The sequence below is a fragment of the Scyliorhinus canicula genome, chromosome 14, assembly GCF_902713615.1.
Source record: "Scyliorhinus canicula chromosome 14, sScyCan1.1, whole genome shotgun sequence".
Lineage (NCBI taxonomy): Eukaryota > Metazoa > Chordata > Chondrichthyes > Carcharhiniformes > Scyliorhinidae > Scyliorhinus > Scyliorhinus canicula.
In genome coordinates this window covers 82,334,228-82,352,340 of record NC_052159.1, presented here as the reverse complement: position 1 = coordinate 82,352,340, position 18,113 = coordinate 82,334,228, and the positions used below count along the sequence as shown (strand labels likewise).

At 48.2% G+C, this 18,113-nt stretch overlaps 1 protein-coding gene across 7 annotated transcripts in view; it reads left to right on the top strand.

The window, feature by feature from the left end:
- dlg2 (discs, large homolog 2 (Drosophila)) overlaps positions 1 to 18,113 on the top strand; it is a 1,378,721-nt gene that overhangs the window by 1,353,232 nt on the left and 7,376 nt on the right. For all 7 annotated transcript variants that reach the window (XM_038818412.1, XM_038818411.1, XM_038818410.1 and 4 more), the window contains 3 exons: positions 6,558 to 6,730; positions 10,014 to 10,123; positions 16,473 to 16,564. In XM_038818412.1, coding sequence (XP_038674340.1) covers positions 6,558 to 6,730; positions 10,014 to 10,123; positions 16,473 to 16,564 — 375 coding nt within the window. The remainder of the gene's footprint in view (positions 1 to 6,557; positions 6,731 to 10,013; positions 10,124 to 16,472; positions 16,565 to 18,113) is intronic.

The window sequence follows — 18,113 nt, the reverse complement described above, 5'->3', positions numbered from 1 at the left end:
ATATACACCACATTAACTGCTTTACCCTCATCCACCTGTTTGGTCACCTTCTCGAAGAACTCAATGAGGTTTGTGAGGCACGACCTACCCCTGATATTTTTGAATAGCTCCAATTATAGAACATAGTATTTATTTTTAATGATAGAGTTTAAATACACAATAGATAATAGCACAGACCAAAATATGATCAAGTTGTGAACATATTGGTCTGGGGTTTCAGTGCAAAAATGGTGAAAGTACCCGGAAATCGGAGGCTGGATTCTCCAATTCTCCAAAAATGGGGCTTTGTGATGCTAGCGTTTCACTCTGGACTTTCCTTAAGAAAGTCCGGTCGGGAGTCCACGCGTGCGCAAGGGGCGGCCTGCGGCAGCCACCCCGTGCGACATGGCAGACTCAGCCGGCGGACCTGGACCAGGAACGAAGGAGCCAACAACCAGCCACACGCCGCTCCATATTACCCGCCTGATCGCCACCAGCCCCCCCCCCCCCTCACGACCACCCATAAGGCTCCCCCGCCAGTACTTGATCCCCCGCCCTCTACAAGGGTGGCCGGAGTCCGCAGCCGCCACCTGCAGTTCCCGAAGTCCGATACGTGGTTAGAACCACGCCATCAAGAACGCGGCCAGTTTTCTTCAGAGGATCACGGGGAGAGGCCTCTGTCAATGTCCCCCTACCCGCGCCATGTAGATCATGCACGTGCGACTCCCGAGTGATTCTCCGGGGACTTGAGAATCGTTTCAGTGGCGCCGGGCGTGATTTTCGTGTGAAAACCCATTCTCCGTCGAACGTGATTTCACTATGGAGGCTCTGAGAATCTAGCCCCGGAAATTTCGCCCCTGAACACAGCATTTCTTATTTTCAAGGGGACGGGTTGGAAGCATTTCTTATCTTATGCCTGTGCTTTTCACTGAAGCAGCTCTGCATTTTAATCAGCAGCTTCCACCACTCAAGTTGGATTTTAGTAGCCTGGAATATAAAACCCGAAGTGTGCAGAGTGGACCTGAAAAGACAAGCCTGAACTTTGGGCATTTCTTTAGATAGGCAGGCTTCCTGGCCAGGTCTCACCTTTGGAGAGATAAAGTATGCCTTTGGATATGATCCTGGGGCACCTTTGGGCTGAGCCAGGTGCCTTTTGGGACAAGTACGGTGCACTTTGGATCTGTTAAATGTAGGCATGGACATGTGTAAAAAGTGCACACATTCATTAACTGTCAAGCACATTGGAAGCATCAATAGACTTGCCAAAATCAACAATTAAAAATGTCAAAAGCAACGTTCAAAGGGAGCTGTCAAGGAATTTATAGTCCCTGCCCTTTAAATCTTTGGAAAAAATGTCTCGATTTGACAAAAATGATTACTTGCAAATTCATTCTGTCTGTTGTCATAAACCTGGGACATTTCATTACTGGATTAGTGCTGCAGGACTGATTTCACAACCATCAATTATCACAGTAGGGCATCTGCCATTTCACATTTTAGCCCAGATTTTCACCACATCGGAGAGTCTCATTGTCATGGCAAAGGACCTGGAAATTGCTTAAATTTCTTTTTTTTTCTATAAATTTAGAGTACCCAATTATTATTTTTTCAAATAAAGGGGCAATTTAGCATGGCCAATCCACCTACCTTGCACATCTTTGGGTTATGGGGATGTGATCCACGCAGACACCAGGCGAATATGCAAATGTCACACGGAAAGTGACCCGGGGCCCAGTCCTCACCGCTGTGAGGCAACAGTGCTAACCATTGTACTACTGTGCCATCGTATGGATTCAATGTCTAAGGCCTACCCCCAAACACAGTGTTTCCCACCCTTGGAGGGGAAGTACTGGAGTTGGTCTGGGAGTCACGTATGTATGATTCATGGAGGCATATGGCCATATACCCACCAGCTGCCTCCACTTAAGTGGAATTTTGGAAGGCCAGGAGACTTCAATGAGGTTTACTGTGAAAAGCCCCTAGTCGCCACATTTCGCCGCCTGTTCGCGGAGGCCGGTACGGGAATTGAACCCACGCTGCTGGCATTGTTCTGCATTACAAACCAGCGATTTAGCTCACTGGTGCTAAACCAGCCTCTATGGCAACCTATCCAGCTTCCCATCTAGATACCCTCAAATCCCAGCAGTATAATCAAGGGGATGGGCATGGCCATGCTCAGTCATCGGCCCATCAGGTGTTGGCACTCCTCACTGCACCCTTAGAAGCACTGCTGCACAGCAGATGTAGCAAGGGATCAGCAGAGCTCACGCCAAAGGTTATTCACATGCACTGGTGTCGCTGGAACCCTCCCTGGCATATAAACTCTCTCAGTAACAGCCTCACCAGATATGCTATCAGCCAGCCCGCCCTTAAGAATCACAAGATGTCTCCGAGGCCTGTCTGTCCACTATGCCCCTGATCTGATTATTCCCGCTCAGAGAAGACCCTGCAAAAGAGGAGCCTGCCTCAGAACAGCAGGTGTCAGCCGATGCAGCTCAAATACCAGCTGTCCATTTGGCTTGGTGAAGCAGGCACCACAGCAGGCCACGTGTATACTGTCGACATCTGTCCATCAAGGAGCTGCCAGACTTAGTCTGCCATCGACGACTCTAGCTCTCCAGAGAGACCATGTGCCACTTGTGCCAGATAATGGAGCACCTGGCAGCGTGGGGCTATGGAGGAAGACACTTACTCCTAATGGCAATCGAGGTGATGGCCACACTGAACCTTTATACCTCTGGTTCATTCCAGGGCTCAAGTGGGGATTTATGTGGGATCTCGAAAGCATCAGGGCACAGGTACATTTGCGCTGTTATGGATGCCCTATGCAATTGGGCATCTACATGCAACACCTTTAACCTAGTTAAAGCTAGTGCGCAACAATGGTTACCCGCTGAGGTCATGGTTAATGACGTCTGTGCATAGCACCCAGGCCGAGGCGGAGAACCGATTTAACAATGCTCATGCAGCAACCAGGAGTATCATTGAGCGGTGCTCAAAATGTGCTTCCGATACCTGGACCGCTTTGGTGGGTCGCTTCAATATCGCCCCAGAGGGTCTCAAGCATCATGGCAGCCTGCAGCCTGCTCCATAACATTGCGCAGCAGAAGGACGACATGCTGACATGCTGGAGGGGGAGGAAGAATGGCAGGAGTTATCTGATGAGGAGGGTGTGCAGGAAAACTCGGGCATGGGGCCTGGGCTGACACGGCAGGCGGTCCAACATTTGGTCCAGGGCCGATGCACACGGGGCCACCTCATCACCTGATTTACCAACTAGGAGGCCTGGCCACTGGCAGCACCGCCACCCTGTACTACATTCACCTGTGGGGCCAGGAATCGCGCGGGCTGCATGCTACCCGCATGCTGGCCTATTTGCATGTCCTAAGTAGATTGTCGCCGGTGCACCCAGCAGCAGCACAGATTTTACAGTGATCCTCTACCGGCTGGAGAACATTGTCTCCCAAACAGAGAATCCTACCCTGTGTTTGCTGAGTGGGAAATCTCCTGACTCAGCGAAGCTGACCCAGAGACAAAATACTGGTCCTTTGATTAACAGATTCAAGTAGTTCTGGACTTTATGGGGACAATGAATTTCAATGCTTATTGTTATAAAGCATTATGCAGTTGAAGAAACATAAATGTAGTAAATGGATTTTTATAAATGAGTGGATTTTTTTCAATATCGAGAAGTCCGCACTACGCACTTATGATTTTATTTTATCAAGCTTTCACCTCAGCATTGCATGGGTTCTCCCCATAGCAGATCCTGGGTGAGTTGGCATGGTACATGTAAGGACAAATGGTAAGGGTGTGGTGCATGGGTTGGTATGAGTTGGCACTAGGTTGGCAGGGGCCATAAAGGGTCGTGGGTGGTGGTACAGGGGCACAGATTGGCATGGAGGATATGAGGGGCCATGGAGGTTGATACATGACATAGGTTGGTGTGGGGAATATGACAGGCTGAGAGGGTGAGTAGAGAGACATTGGTTGGCATGGATGGTAAGAGGGACCACGGGGTTGGTTACAGGGGAATAGGTTGGCATGAAGGGTAAGAGGGACATGAAGATGGATAGAGGTTCATAGGTTGGTATAGTGTGTAAGAGGGGGAATGGTTGGTATGGATGGTATGGGGGGCCATGGAGTTGGTACAGAGTATGTGTTTTTGTGGAGGGAATGAGGTGTTATGGGGGTTGCCACTGGGCACGGGGACATCGTTTGGCATGGACGGGGCATAGGGAGCTTGTGGGTGAATGAGGAGGTGATGGCTGGAAGAATGTTTCAGCTTTTATTCTTTTTCTAAAAATTCGGGACACAGTGGAGCAGGCAATCCCACAAATGTTGAAGAAGCTCCAGGGTAGGGAGGTGGCCTGGGCAGAAGGTCTGACTCGGGGATCCCCGAGCTGCCTCCCTACCCTGGAGTTTCTTCAACATTTGTGGGATCGCCTGCTCCATCTTCTGAAATAGCATACCACCACCCCCCACCTTCCCGGCCTGGAATTCTGGGCCAGGATTCTCCGAGCCTCCGTGCCGGGGCGGAGAATGGAGTCTCAGACCCGCGATCGGATCCGACGCCGGGATGCGATGGTCTGGCGACCGGAGAATCGGTACCAGTCGCGCGCGTGCGGTCGACGCGGGGCCATTGAAAGCGGCCCCCGCGGCGATTCTCCGTGGTCAACCGGCCACGTTCCCGCCGAGTTCCACTGGCGTGGTTCCCGTTTGGTTTCTCCCGGCGGGAACTCGGACTTGCGGCCGCGGTGGCCGTCCTGTTGGGGATTGGGGGATCAGACTCTGGGGGGGCCACAAGGACGGCCAGGCCCGCGATCAGGAGCTACCCCCGCAATCCGGGGGGAGGCCTATCTTCTTCCGCGTCGGCCCGCTATGTGGCTCCGCCGTGTTGCGCGTGGGCCGGCGCGAATCGGCCGCTGCGTGCATGCACGGATCTGTGGCTGGAAGTGCAGGGCCTCCTTGGCACCACTTCCTCCTCGACCTGTTGGGTAGCTGGCTCCCCAACCTGCGCGGCAGCCACCTGTCCCTCAGTGACATGCTCCGCTGCTGCCCGTTCTGCTGCTGCAGCTTCCTCCTCCTCCTTGAGCAGTGCCCGCTCGTACAGCCACAGTGCATCCCCCAGGCATGCGGTGACAAGCAGGAAAGCCACCATTATTGGTTGAATTCCAATATCCGTTGTCTGCAGGGGGTGAAAGGCTGACATGCTAGCTTGGTGCACACCCCCGTGCCCAACCAGGTCCAACGGCTACATCGTGGTCACGGTTGGCATCGTAGAACCCCGCACCCCTGGCCCCGTCAGTGGCTGGCACCATGGGGGCCTCTGGCCCTGGTGCCTGCCCCAGATGCCGGGGATACCATCGGCTGGCACTGCACTTTCCAGGGGTTTGCACCGCAGCCTCCGTCGGGGCTACTGTGGCTGTTGCACTGGGTGGGCCGCCAGTGGGTTGCAGCCGGGTGGGGGGTAGGTGTGGTGGGGGGGAGGGGTTCGGAGGGTGGGGTGCATAGTTCGGGGGTGGGGGCACCCATACGGCTAGTGTCACTCTTCAGAACCAAGGGCCACGCTGGGTGGTCAGTGGGTGCACAGCAAGATGGTCATGGTAATGGTGGTCCAGCACTGCACACCACTCCAGTCCCATAAGGGGGGGTCACCTGGCTACTCGGCCTGTTCCCTCACCACCCCCTTTCCCCTGGCCTTGGCAAGGCCCCACCCCCACTCCAGCCAGGTAGCCAGTGCCCAGCCTGGCAGCCCACAGTCGCTCTGCTCTGTGTCCTACCTCCTCCCTCTCCCTCATCAGCCACCATGCCAGTTTCACAATTTTTAAAAGCACAAGTGAACCACACCATCAGGAACTCAGCCCATCGGAGGAGGAGAAACCCAGAGGCCCTGGAGACGGGTTGGGCCCGCTAATGATATGCAAATGGTGTTCACCGTAAGTGCGTTCCAGTACACGCTGACACCGCTGTCGAGGTGGCGGAGAATCACGATTTGGCGTCAAATCGTCACCCGCTGCAATTTTGACGTCGGAACCTATTCTCCGCCCAATTGTGTTTTGCGATTTTAGCGTTGGCAAACGGAGAATCCCACTCGAGGTCTTTGTTTACATATCATAGATCATAGAATTTACAGTGCAGAAGGAGGCCATTCGGCCCATCGAGTCTGCACCGGCTCTTGGAAAGAGCACACCACCCAAGGTCCACACCTCTACCCTATCCCCATAACCCAGTAACCCCACCCAACACTGAGGGCAATTTTGTACACTAAGGAAAATTTTAGCATGGCCAATCCACCTAATCTTTAGACTGTGGGAGGAAACCGGAGCACCCGGAGAAAACCCACACACACACGGGGAGAATGTGCAAACTTTGCACAGACAGTGACCCAAGCCGGGAATTGAACCTGGGACCCTGGAGCTGTGAAGCAATTGTGCCAATCACAATGCTACCGTGCTGCCCTGTTTTAGAGCTAGATAAAAATACAGCTGGTGAGATTGGTACTAGAATTGTTATATTTTCTAGTAATTGGTTGTCTCCCATTAAATTCTAACTTATGCTTTCTACCTTTTCAAAAGATACCACAAGACCTAAACGTGACTATGAAATGGATGGAAGAGACTATCACTTCATTACCTGTAGAGATCAGATGGAAAAGGATATCCAAGAGCATAAATTTATTGAAGCAGGACAATATAATGAAAATCTATATGGAACGAGTGTCCAGTCTGTAAAATATGTGGCTGAAAGGGTATGTTGACTCTTTGAATTGAAAAAAAAATTTAATTCTGGGGTGGCCGAAGGGAATTTGGGCCTCTGAATGTGAGTGGGAATGTTCAGAATGAAAATTAGTCGTCTTTTAAGCACTCCCAGATCAAATGTGCCTTGCATCAGATGCACAGTTAAGTCTCTCCTAATCTTATCCTTGTAATTTTCCAGAAGCAGAATCCATTTATTTGTACCAAACAAAGAAATCACTTCTTGTTAAGGGAATGTGACATGATATCCATGATGCATTAATATTGCTTTTGACTCCTCATTCCAAAAGCCTGGCAATGTTAAGGAGACATGTGGTTCATAGGAAAAGATACACTGTCATTCTTAAACAATCCAAACAACCTCCTCTTAAAGGGTTCAAAAATATGTGTGATTCAAATATCGCAGAGCAATGCTTTTAAAATTCAAACCCTGATCATTTTGATTTATAAGTTTGTCACAAAAATTGACATAAATGACTCAAATCAATTTTGAACCTATAAATAATTACAGCATTGATAAAATGAAAAACTAAAATAGATAAGCTACGCTTCATTCGGCACAATTTGTTTAAAACATCAGCAGACTAACAAATCAATTGTCCAGAATAATTTAACAGAATGCACAAGAATAACCATTCAGCCTTTTCATAGTTATAGATTAAAATGCTGTGCCACATTTGGTGCTGTATGCCTTACTACTCACATGATTTGGAGATGCCGACGTTGGACTGGGGTGGGCACAGTAAGAAGTCTTACAACACCAGGTTAAAGTTCATCAGGTTTGTTTCAAATCACTAGCTTTCGGTGCATTGCTCCTTCGGGAGCAGTGTTTGACGCCGTGCCAGCCGGCGTGGAAGGGCTTGCCGCCATGCCAACCGGCGCCGAAGGGCCTCCGCCGGCCGGCATGAGTTGGCGAATGCGCGGGAGCGCCAGCGTGTGCTGGTGTCATCTCAGCGCAGGCGCAGGGGCTTTCTTCTCCGCAGCGGCCATGGCGGAAGTTGACTGCGCCGGGGCGGAGGGAAAGACTGCCCCCACACCCCACGGCACAGGCCCGCCCACGGATCGGTGGGCCCCCGATCGCGGGCCAGGCCACCGTGGGGGCATCCCCTGGGACCAGATCCCCCCCCCGCCCACCTCCCCCGAGGACTCTGCAGGCCACCCGTGGAGCCAGGTCCCGCCGGTAAGGACCTGTTGTGATTTACGCCGGCAGGACCTGCCGAAAACGGGCAACCACTCGGTCCATCGCGGGCCGGAGAATCGCCATGTGGACCGCTGCCAGCGGCAGCCGACCGGCGCCCCCACCAAAACCCCGACGCCGGAGAATTCGGCAGCGGGCGGGGGTTCGGAGAATCCCACCCAATATATTTTTGCTCAAATTCAGATTATTTTTCAGATTGACTCGTCAAATTAAAAAAATCAGAATTCACGTAGTTGTTAAAGATTTGATGAAATCTTTGCTGGGGGTAATTTAAAGTGGTTTGCTTTAATTGTATGCTGCGCACATCGTTGTATGTTACCAACAATATCATTCTGCTGCACTTTACTCTGGCAAATGGTGTCATATTTCATATTCATGTATGGAACTTTACACTCGAATTTTATTGGAGGGCCAATTCAGTGCAGTTCCTTCTGCAAGAGATCTGGGATCTATATGAACAGGGCAAATAACATTTCTTCTCCTTAACGAATCAACTTGAAGAATTAGTAATGAGTAGTGGAGACACTGAACCATGAGGTATCATTTGGAATATTTAATTAAATGGTTAGGTGGATTGGCCATGATAAATTTCCCTTAGTGACCAAAAAGGTTTGATGGGGTTATTGGGTTACGGGGATAGGGTGGACTTGAGGGCTTAAGTGGGTCTGTGCAGAGTCGATGGCCCAAATGGCCTCCTTCTGCACTGTATGTTCTATGTCAACTCAGGTACAGGATTCAAATTAAAGAAAAAGAAAAAAGATTGGATTGAGAGAAACATATAAGAGACGAAGGGCTCAATCGAACTAACAAAAAATAGAGTCCTGGGCAGGATTGACAGCGTTCCACTGATCTTCCACTGGTGTGTACATGGCGGATCTGGAAACTCGCTGGTGACTGGCATGAAACTGAGTTGCATCCCGCTAATAGGATGGAGGTGAAGGCCCAAACGGAATCTTCCCCCACATCCAATTCTCTGCAATCCAGCGAAAAACTCAGCAGTCCAGAACACATTTGAATCAATGTGGCATGCAGAAGCCGGGATTTAATTGGAGAATGCCTGTGGCCACAATCCAGGAATTGAAGCACTCAGCAACCCTGGACCACTACAGCAGTAGGTGGGTGGATCCTCCAGCTTCAGAGTCATCAAGGAAGTCCATCTTCCAGTCTCAGTGTTCCGAGGGATCCATCTTCTTTTTCAGGAGGTCCACCTTCTTTCTTCAGTGGTGGGTCAGTGATGTGGGTACCTTTTAAATATGCCACCCAGGCATGAAAGCAGAATATCCGCAATCAAGGCTGCTCCACCAAGGCTTACATTTAGGGCAGCAGGGTAGCATGGTGGTTAGCATAAATGCTTCACAGCTCCAGGGTCCCAGGTTCGATTCCCAGCTGGGTCACTGTCTGTGTGGAGTCTGCACGTCCTCCCCCTGTGTGCGTGGGTTTCCTCCGGGTGCTCCGGTTTCCTCCCACAGTCCAAAGATGTGCGGGTTAGGTGGATTGGCCATGCTAAATTGCCCGTAGTGTCCTAATAAAAGTAAGGTTAAGGGGGGGGTTGTTGGGTTACAGGTATAGGGTGGATACATGGGTTTGAGTAGGGTGATCATGGCTCGGCACAACATTGAGGGCCGAAGGGCCTGTTCTGTGCTGTACTGTTCTATGTTCTATTGCTAAACCCCCGGATGCATAATTAATGAGGCAAGGGCTGTGGGATATGGCAACGTTTCCCGTCAGCACATGCAGCGGCAAACACTCGCCGTCCCCCAGCACCCCCACCACGGGACTTAGTCCCAGGAGGAAGAATACCACCCATTCCTTAATTATTATTTTAAATAAAACTGTGCACAGGTAGATTTACTTTATGGTCTTTAGATTAAAGGGGAATTATCAAATAGCTGCTGTAAATCATTTATAAATGATTTTCTGGCCATTTTTAAATATTTGAGTGCAAATTATCATGCGTGTTAATCATTCATACTTCAAGAAACAAATGTGTATCGTCGTATAAGGATTCTTACTAGTTCTTTGTCAGTGGAAAAAAATTGCTATGCTAAGTATAACAAGCTCTTTCTTATTTCCTTTAGGGCAAACATTGCATACTCGATGTTTCAGGAAATGCTATAAAACGGCTACAAATTGCACAACTCTATCCCATTGCTATTTTTATCAAACCAGTGTCTGTGGAGTCATTACTGTAAGTAGTTTGCTCCTTTCCTGATTAAGATGTTCAGTGTTTAGTGCCATAGATTAGATTACCCGAGATCCGTCTTTAGCCATTCAAAATTTGCAATTCTGTGGTGCTTTATTTTGTCTCTCAGGAACATTTCCAAACACTTCACATGTGGTGGAACCCTGTATCACGAAGTTTACCTAATTAGATATTTGTCTATTTGCCCATGCCTTGCTGAGTTGAGGCTTGTTTCCAGTTACTTACAACCTATAAATACATATAATACAAGATTGCGATCTCCTTATGATCCAAATTGGGTTAACTCACTGAATGCTGAGATGAATCTATGTCAAATTCAGATAGGTCTGTCACTTAAACTAAGAATAAAAAGTCTTACAAATGAACATTGAAAAGTAGGCTTTGCATATGCATGTGACCACTTTCCACATCTTCCATTAGGTTTCCGTCAATGTGATAGCTAATAAGGTCCTTGATATTAACATCCCCCACCACTATCAATGACAGGATTGAGAGGGAGTCAGATTGGGATTAAAACAGTGATTGCATGAAACATGACCCTAACCCAGCATGCATTGCACCAATTGCCATTTTTATGGCAGCAGGTTTGATTGTGTCTGTCAGTAGGGAACTTCATTGAAAAATTTAAGTTGGGTTCCCATAGTGCAATTTAAAATTCAGTGTGGCTGCACAGGTTTCCAGTGATTGAAAATTCAGTAGTGACAGGGAGGCCAGGCAATGAAGCCTTTGATCTCCCCCATCTTGCTGATCTCTAACCTCCTGCGTATCCAAGCCTAATGTCCTCTATCTACCTGGAACCCCAGTATTCTCTCTGAACCACAATGTTCAATCACCCACCCCACCTCAATGCAATGTTCGCCTGCCTCAGTCTCAGCTGCCAACTGGGGTATAAAGAATTATAATGCGCCTACCATTAGGTTTGGCAGGATCTCTATATCCCTGTTCTGTAGTTAGTTTTGGCTTTCCTTGTACCCTCCACACTGCTGCAAATATCAGGCCCAGTGGATGCTTTTTGAGTTGGATGCATGATCCACTGGATGAAATATTCCAAGCTCCTTGGCGCAATGCCAAGTGTTTTTTTTCACTGTCAAGATTCCATTTTGATTTCTGCTTTCCAATACAGATCTCAGGAATTCCGAAAATTAGATCCTGAAAAAATAAATTTCAGTCCAGACCTTCACCTGCAAGTAAAACATGTCTGCTGTGGCTTGTTCCTCACAGCAGTATTGATGGCAAAACTCTCTAACACTGGGTAATTAAATAAACTGCAGGGTGCTTCCAGGCCACAGCACAGCCCAACCAGTGGTCCTTTCACTGGTTGAAAATTAGGGCTATATGCCCTAAATTTCTTAAGTCTTAAATTTGAGCAGTATGCATTGAATAACATTATTTCGCCACAGCTAGACACAGCAAATTAATTTCATATGTAATATATAGAAAAATAAGTGATGATATAATAATTAAAATGTCACTTCACATCAAAAAGTCTGACTGGCAAATTCTGCCGGATAGAAGATGCGCGATTATGTGAATAAAGTCTTTTTGAGCCAGACTGCACATACTGTGGCAACAGCTTGTACCACCCTGTGTTAATGTAATTGGCTTCAGGCTGCTAATGATGCTTGCAAGAAAAAATCTGTCAGTTTGCAGAAGTTCACTCCACTTGAAGAATTCACTTTGCTTAAAGATTCATGATAGTAGCGGCAAATGGCCAGGGGTAACATGGATCATTATTTTATTGAAAAGGTGTTGCGGACTATTGTTGGTACACTTGTGCAGTCTCATCTTCTTGCACCTTCAGTTTGGTTGATGTCTTACTGACATATGTGCACAGGTATTGTACTTCTGCATGTTCCTCTTGATTCACTATTAAAGCCATTAGCTACACTGCTCAGAATTCATAATTCTTTGTACATCTTTGAAAACAGCCAATTTAAATTTTCTGTTTTAGAGCATCATTATGAGTGTTTTTGTATAATTCAGATGTGGAGTCTTATAAAGCAGAAAATCCTAAAACCAAACACATGAGCAGTTTGCCCTAAATATTAACTTGAAGCCCTAATGTACAAATGATTTGGATCTTTCACTGGTACTAATGGCCAGACATACCAATAACTCTGCCCATCACCGATGCAATGCGCACCACTTGTCAATCTATCTCTTGATTTCTTAATCATTATATGGAGTGAATTGGATTAATAAAGTTGTCAGTATTGGCTCAGGAATAAAACTCTTGCTCTGAATTAAGGGTTTAGTGTTGCATTGTCAGAATCTTATCTTTGAGATTAGCTGCATAGAGATTTACTGATCAGGAAAAGACCAGCTGAAACATCAAGCCTATGTCCATGGTAGCCAAACCATCATGCCCCCTCCCCCGCACCCCTGCCTTCCCCACTGCCATGTACTCCCCTGGATGAGACAAAGGCACGAAGAAAAACACATAGGAAAATGAGAGAGGAAGTATTCTAGAAAATTCTTCGCTGGCCCCTTAAAATGATCAAAACCAATTCAGGAAAATTATATGGACCATCTGTAGAACACAATGAGAACTCTGACCAAGTCAATTATCTATCAGTTATTATGACCCCAATGGAGACCAATAACGTTTTCAAATTTATTTGAGTTCCCAGTTAATGATACAAAAGAATTGCACAAGATTTCAAGTTTTAAGATTTTTACGATAACAATCTACAAGCAGCAAAGTCTAAACATTACCTAGTAGTCAACTAATACTCTAAACTACAGAAATATAACCCTTATTAATGTTTTCACACAAATGATAATCCTACACACATACATGTCCACACCTAGCCTCCTCCCTCACCCAGACTGCCTCCTCACCCAGACTGCCTCCTGATCCCCACACCAGCCCAACACCCATTCACTAGTGAACTGAAGCCCACGAGCGAGGGAGCCTCTCCACCAGAGTCCCCTCCCCTCACTCAAACAAAATAAATCAAAACTTCTTCACCCTACCCAACCACCCTGCCGCCATGAAGCACCCCACCAAAACACAACATCCCCACACTCCACACCCTGAATTTCGCTGGGTATACCACTGCAAAGTATATTCCACTCTTGTACAGTACCATCTTTGCCCTATTAAAGGCCTCCCGCCTCCTTGCCAGGTCCAACGTAGGATCCTGGTAATTGCGAATGCTGATGCCTTCCCACATTACCTCTCGTGTTTGCATGGCCCACCTCAGCACCTTCTCTCTTACCACCCTCGGTGGCTCATGCGCCTGCAGTTTTGGCCGAAGCGACCAATGGACCCTATCCAACTCCACAGGGAGAGGTCATCATCCCCCTCCACCGTCAGCTTCCTCAGCATCGTTGGCCTGGGGCAGCCCCACAATCCTCAATTTCTGCTGCCGCAATCTATTCACAAGGTCCTCCACCTTGGCTCTCAGGCACTTATTTCTGGTCCTCCACTTTGGCTAGTTCAACTTCTAGCGAGCGAAGCTGGTCACTGTGCCTCAACAGTGCCTACTCAACCCCCTTATAAACCTCACCCTTCTCCCTCACCACCTCCGATGTTCTTCCAAGTAACTGCCTGATTGGGGCCGGTGACCTTCCACCGACTGCTTGAGCGATTCCAGTATCTCCCTCCCATACCTCTCAAAATGCTTACCTCCACCAGTGTCTCGACCGTTATAAAGGTGGCCCCAAGAGTGCAGCACGGTGGCGCAAGTGGTTAGCATGGTTGCCTCACGACGCCGAGGTCCCAGGTTCGATCCCGGCTCTGGGTCACTGTCTGTGTGGAGTTTGCACATTCTCCCCGTGTTTGTGTGGGTTTCGCCCCCACAACCCAAAATATGTGCAGGGTAGGTGGATTGGTCACGCTAAATTGCCCCTTAATTGGAAACATTTATTGGATATTCTAAAAAAAAATTTAAATAAATAAATAAATAAATAAATAAATAAATAAAGGCGGCCCCACCTGTCGAGCTTGCCTCCGCCATCTTCCCTGCCAACCCTCCTTTCACTATGCATGATCCTGCTGGCGGACTAGAGTTCGAATACTTATTCCCAATATTCCTTAGCTGGCTCTTTGACATTCTTTGCCAACTAAGTCTCACTTGGGACAAATTTTGTGAAGATTTTTTCCCCCAGAAAACGGGTGGAAAGGACCAAAATCCCAGGACTTTAGCAGGAGCTACCCAACGTGTGACCACCTCCTACATGTCGCCACATGAAGTGAAGCTGAAATAGTCTAATAATGGGGATACATTCCTGCCATTTACTTCTATAGAACTCCATCAGACTACCTCTATGATCTCACTATTCTGGAGTAAAATGGGCCAAGGCACTTGTGAGTAGGTCAGGCTTTTGAAGCTGTATCATCTTTTAAATGCTCCCCCATCATTCACTCCCAGTCAATACACAAGCATGGCAGTGCACAGACCTGCTCCTCGCTTTGCGAAGGTGACCTGAACAGGCTTCTCAATACTGTGAATGAGAGACAGGGAACTGGATTCTCCATTCCTCGACGCTGAAATCGGGAACGGCGATCAGGTGGATAATAGCTCCCGACACCGAAATCGCAGCAGACGCTGGTTTGGGGCCAAATCGCGATGCTCCGCCCTCCAAATCGGCATCAATGCGATGTGCAGCACCTGCAGTTACGGCCACATTCGCATCTCATATCGGGCCTGCCCACAATGTTCCGCCTCCGATGGGCCGAATTCCTGACGGCGTGGACCATGTGTGGTCTCAACAGTTGTGAGCCTGGTGTGGTGGCCGCGGGGAGAGAGAAAGAGAGCATATGGACAGAGTCCAGCATCGCCATATGTGCCGACAGTCATGCCGCTGGCTGGAGAGCTTATGCCAGGGCTGGCGGAATAGTGGGGAGTGGTTGAGAGTTGTGCTGTGGGATCAGGGTGGATGGGTACACAGACCAGCAAAACCGGGGCCAACGTTTTTGGCGCGTTCGGTGCGTGTGGGGGGCGTAGGTGTACACGTGGCTGCATTGTCTCAGCCCTGCACATGTCCAGCATGGACCCGGAGCTTCTCCCACCCTTATCCGTGTGTTCCACGGGCGCTGCTGCTAGCCCCTCACTGGTACAGGAATCAGTGCGGATGTAGCGCCGATTCGTTCGTCATAGAACTTCATGGATCCTCCGTTGGCTTCAGCGCGTAGCCGCAGGAACGGAGAATCCAGCCCATGGTATCTTATTCCCCCGAGGTGGTCAGATGGCCAACAGCAGGGCCACCAATGCCACCTGGGAGTCAGCGGAAGCAACTGTCAGTGTAGGCAGGAGGACCAGCGCCCAATATCGGAAAAACACCAATGACCTCCACTGAACCGCAAGGGTAAGTTACCACCACCCTCTTGCCACCCCTTAAATATCCAACTACTCCCTGTTAACCTCTGCTCCCCCAACCCCCCCCCCCCCCCCCCCCCCCCAGGCACAGTGGTCCATGATCAAATGCCCCCGATGTAGACCCCGTTCAGAGTATGGGTATGAGCACGCTGTCAGCAGAAAGGAGTCAGTCTTTGGCATAAACTGAGGGGCACAAGAGCTCCTGAGGAGCATCACAGTCGGTGATCATCACTCTCCTGCCTTGTATATTGACCCGCTGTTAGGGTTGGGGAATGAGAGAGGGCGGAAGCAGAGAAATGCCGGGGGGAGGAATGGGGGGGAAGAAGGGAGAACTACTGGTACATTGTAGATAGAGGTTTAAGCGTTCACATTAAAATGTAACTAAATCACCCAGAAAGGGCTGGTATTACCTGTACTGAGGCAGCTAGCCAGGCCACTTTGGTATAAGGGTTATCCTCTTGAATGCAGCCTCTGGGGAATCTTCTTGTCGCGAACGTTGGTCTGCAGTAATCGCTCTCAACCAGTTAGAGCACAAGTCCTTTCTATCATTTCTTCCTTAAGACATGATGTAATTTTGTGATTATCACTTCCTGTTAGCTGTGAGACAAATTCTTGTCTTGCAATTATCTCTTCCTTCATTGGTTACTCATCCCATTACTGACTTTGCAACTCTGCTCAGCTTGTGTATTCCAGCAGAGCAGGTCCAGACATGTCTTGAAGCTACTATATCAGCTTGATTATTTTCCCATCATGCTCTGAAATAGGGCCTCACCCAGCTGAAAACCATACAACTCAGCCCCACAATGTTTTTCTGTAATAACCATTTCCTTACTTAATATTAACTGCTCAACAGGAGTATAAATATAGACTTTCCATTCAACAGTTAGGTCAGTAAAATCCAATGAGTGTCATGTTATGATTATCATAAACCTCTCTATCAGGATTCAAATGTGGGGAAAGCTACCTGGTAAATATTGTACAAATTGTGGTCCTGACTTTTTCTGTTACAGGGAAATGAATAAACGCCTTACAGAAGAACAAGGTAAAAAGACATTTGATAGAGCTCTGAAACTGGAACAGGAATTTGGAGAACATTTTACAGGTATATATGCATCCACTCAGCTACAAGAAAGCATTTGAAAAGAAAATGAGCAAGCTTACACCATAACCATTCCAAAATGGCAGCAGTTGTTTTCCTCAAAAGTGTCGCAGTTTTAGAATTGGTTTTACTGCCCGTTATGGGTGAAACAAACGTTAGATTTTTACAGTATAATAATTTTTGAGTTATTTACTCAAAGCTGTATGCAGTGAAACTCTGCCAATATGCGTTTTTCCCATTGCATAATGTCACAACCCCAGTTGATGTTATAAATGGCCGGGAAGGTCTCGAATGAACCCTGGCTGAAAATACCTTAATGTTTACTTTCATTTATAAAACATTAATGAACAGTCACAGGAATGTCAATTAGTTTTAACAAGACAAAGGACATTTATTAAACATGATAAAATTGGATTGTGATACAATATGCCTTTCCTCCCCCTTTAGCTTATCAATTGTACACAGGTTTTAGAATGAACACTAATTACAAAATGCATCTTAATCTACAATGGTCTCATTAACACAAAGTCCCTTTTAAACTGACAAGAGAACTGTCAGCAAATACACCCTCCAATCTGAACCACAAGTGAATGATTGTGAATGTCTCCTCAGAATCCCCCAGGTGATTGTCACATGAGAGTTTCCACATTCCACTCCCAAAGACACATTTTAAAATCTTCTCTCATGATAATAATGCTTTCTATTAGCGGTTTGTATTCTGAAATTCAGGCTAGGCTTTTCAAATACGTTCTTAAACAAAGCTTCCACTCTACTGTTAAAAGCGAATCCAGTCCAAGATTTTACACCAACTCCTTTAGGATTTATTATCTTGACCACTGTGCAAACTGCTCACAATTTCTTTAACTCTCGATTCCCAGTCTGTTTTAAAATGGCAACAGACTTTTCATTTACCTCTGAAGTCTGCTGTCCCACTTTAAATCTAGTTACTGCAATTACCTCTTTTTTTCCTCTTCCTTGAATCCTTCTGAACCTTGGTCTCTGTTCTCTCAACTACAGAGATCTTTGACATTCTTTCTGTCCAAATTACCTGATTATCTGGATTGTATCTTGTTCCTTGGGAAACTTGCATCTGTGCTTCTTCCTTGTCCTGTCCAGCTTTTCCTGGCAGAGTTGAGAGCTGCTCACTCCCTGGGTGGAATTCTCTGACCCCCCGCAGGGTCGGATAATCACACGGGGCCGGCGTAATTCCTGCCCCCGCTGTGGCCGTAATTCTCCGCCACCCGGGAATCGGCAGGAGCGATAATCGCGGCGCGCCGATCGGCATACCCCCCGCGGTGATTCTCCGGGCCGCGATGGGCCGAAGTCCCGCCACTGACAGGCCAATCCCGCCGACGTGGTTTTGAACCACCTCTGGTGGCGGCGGGATTGGCGGCGCGAGCGGGCCCCCAAGGTCCTGGGGAGGGGGCACGGGGCGATCGGACCCCGGGAGGTGCCCCCATGGTGGCCTGGCCTGCAATCAGGGCCCACCGATCGGCGGGCGGGCCAGTGCCGTGGGGGTACTCTTTTTCTTCCGCCGCCGCCACGGCCTCCA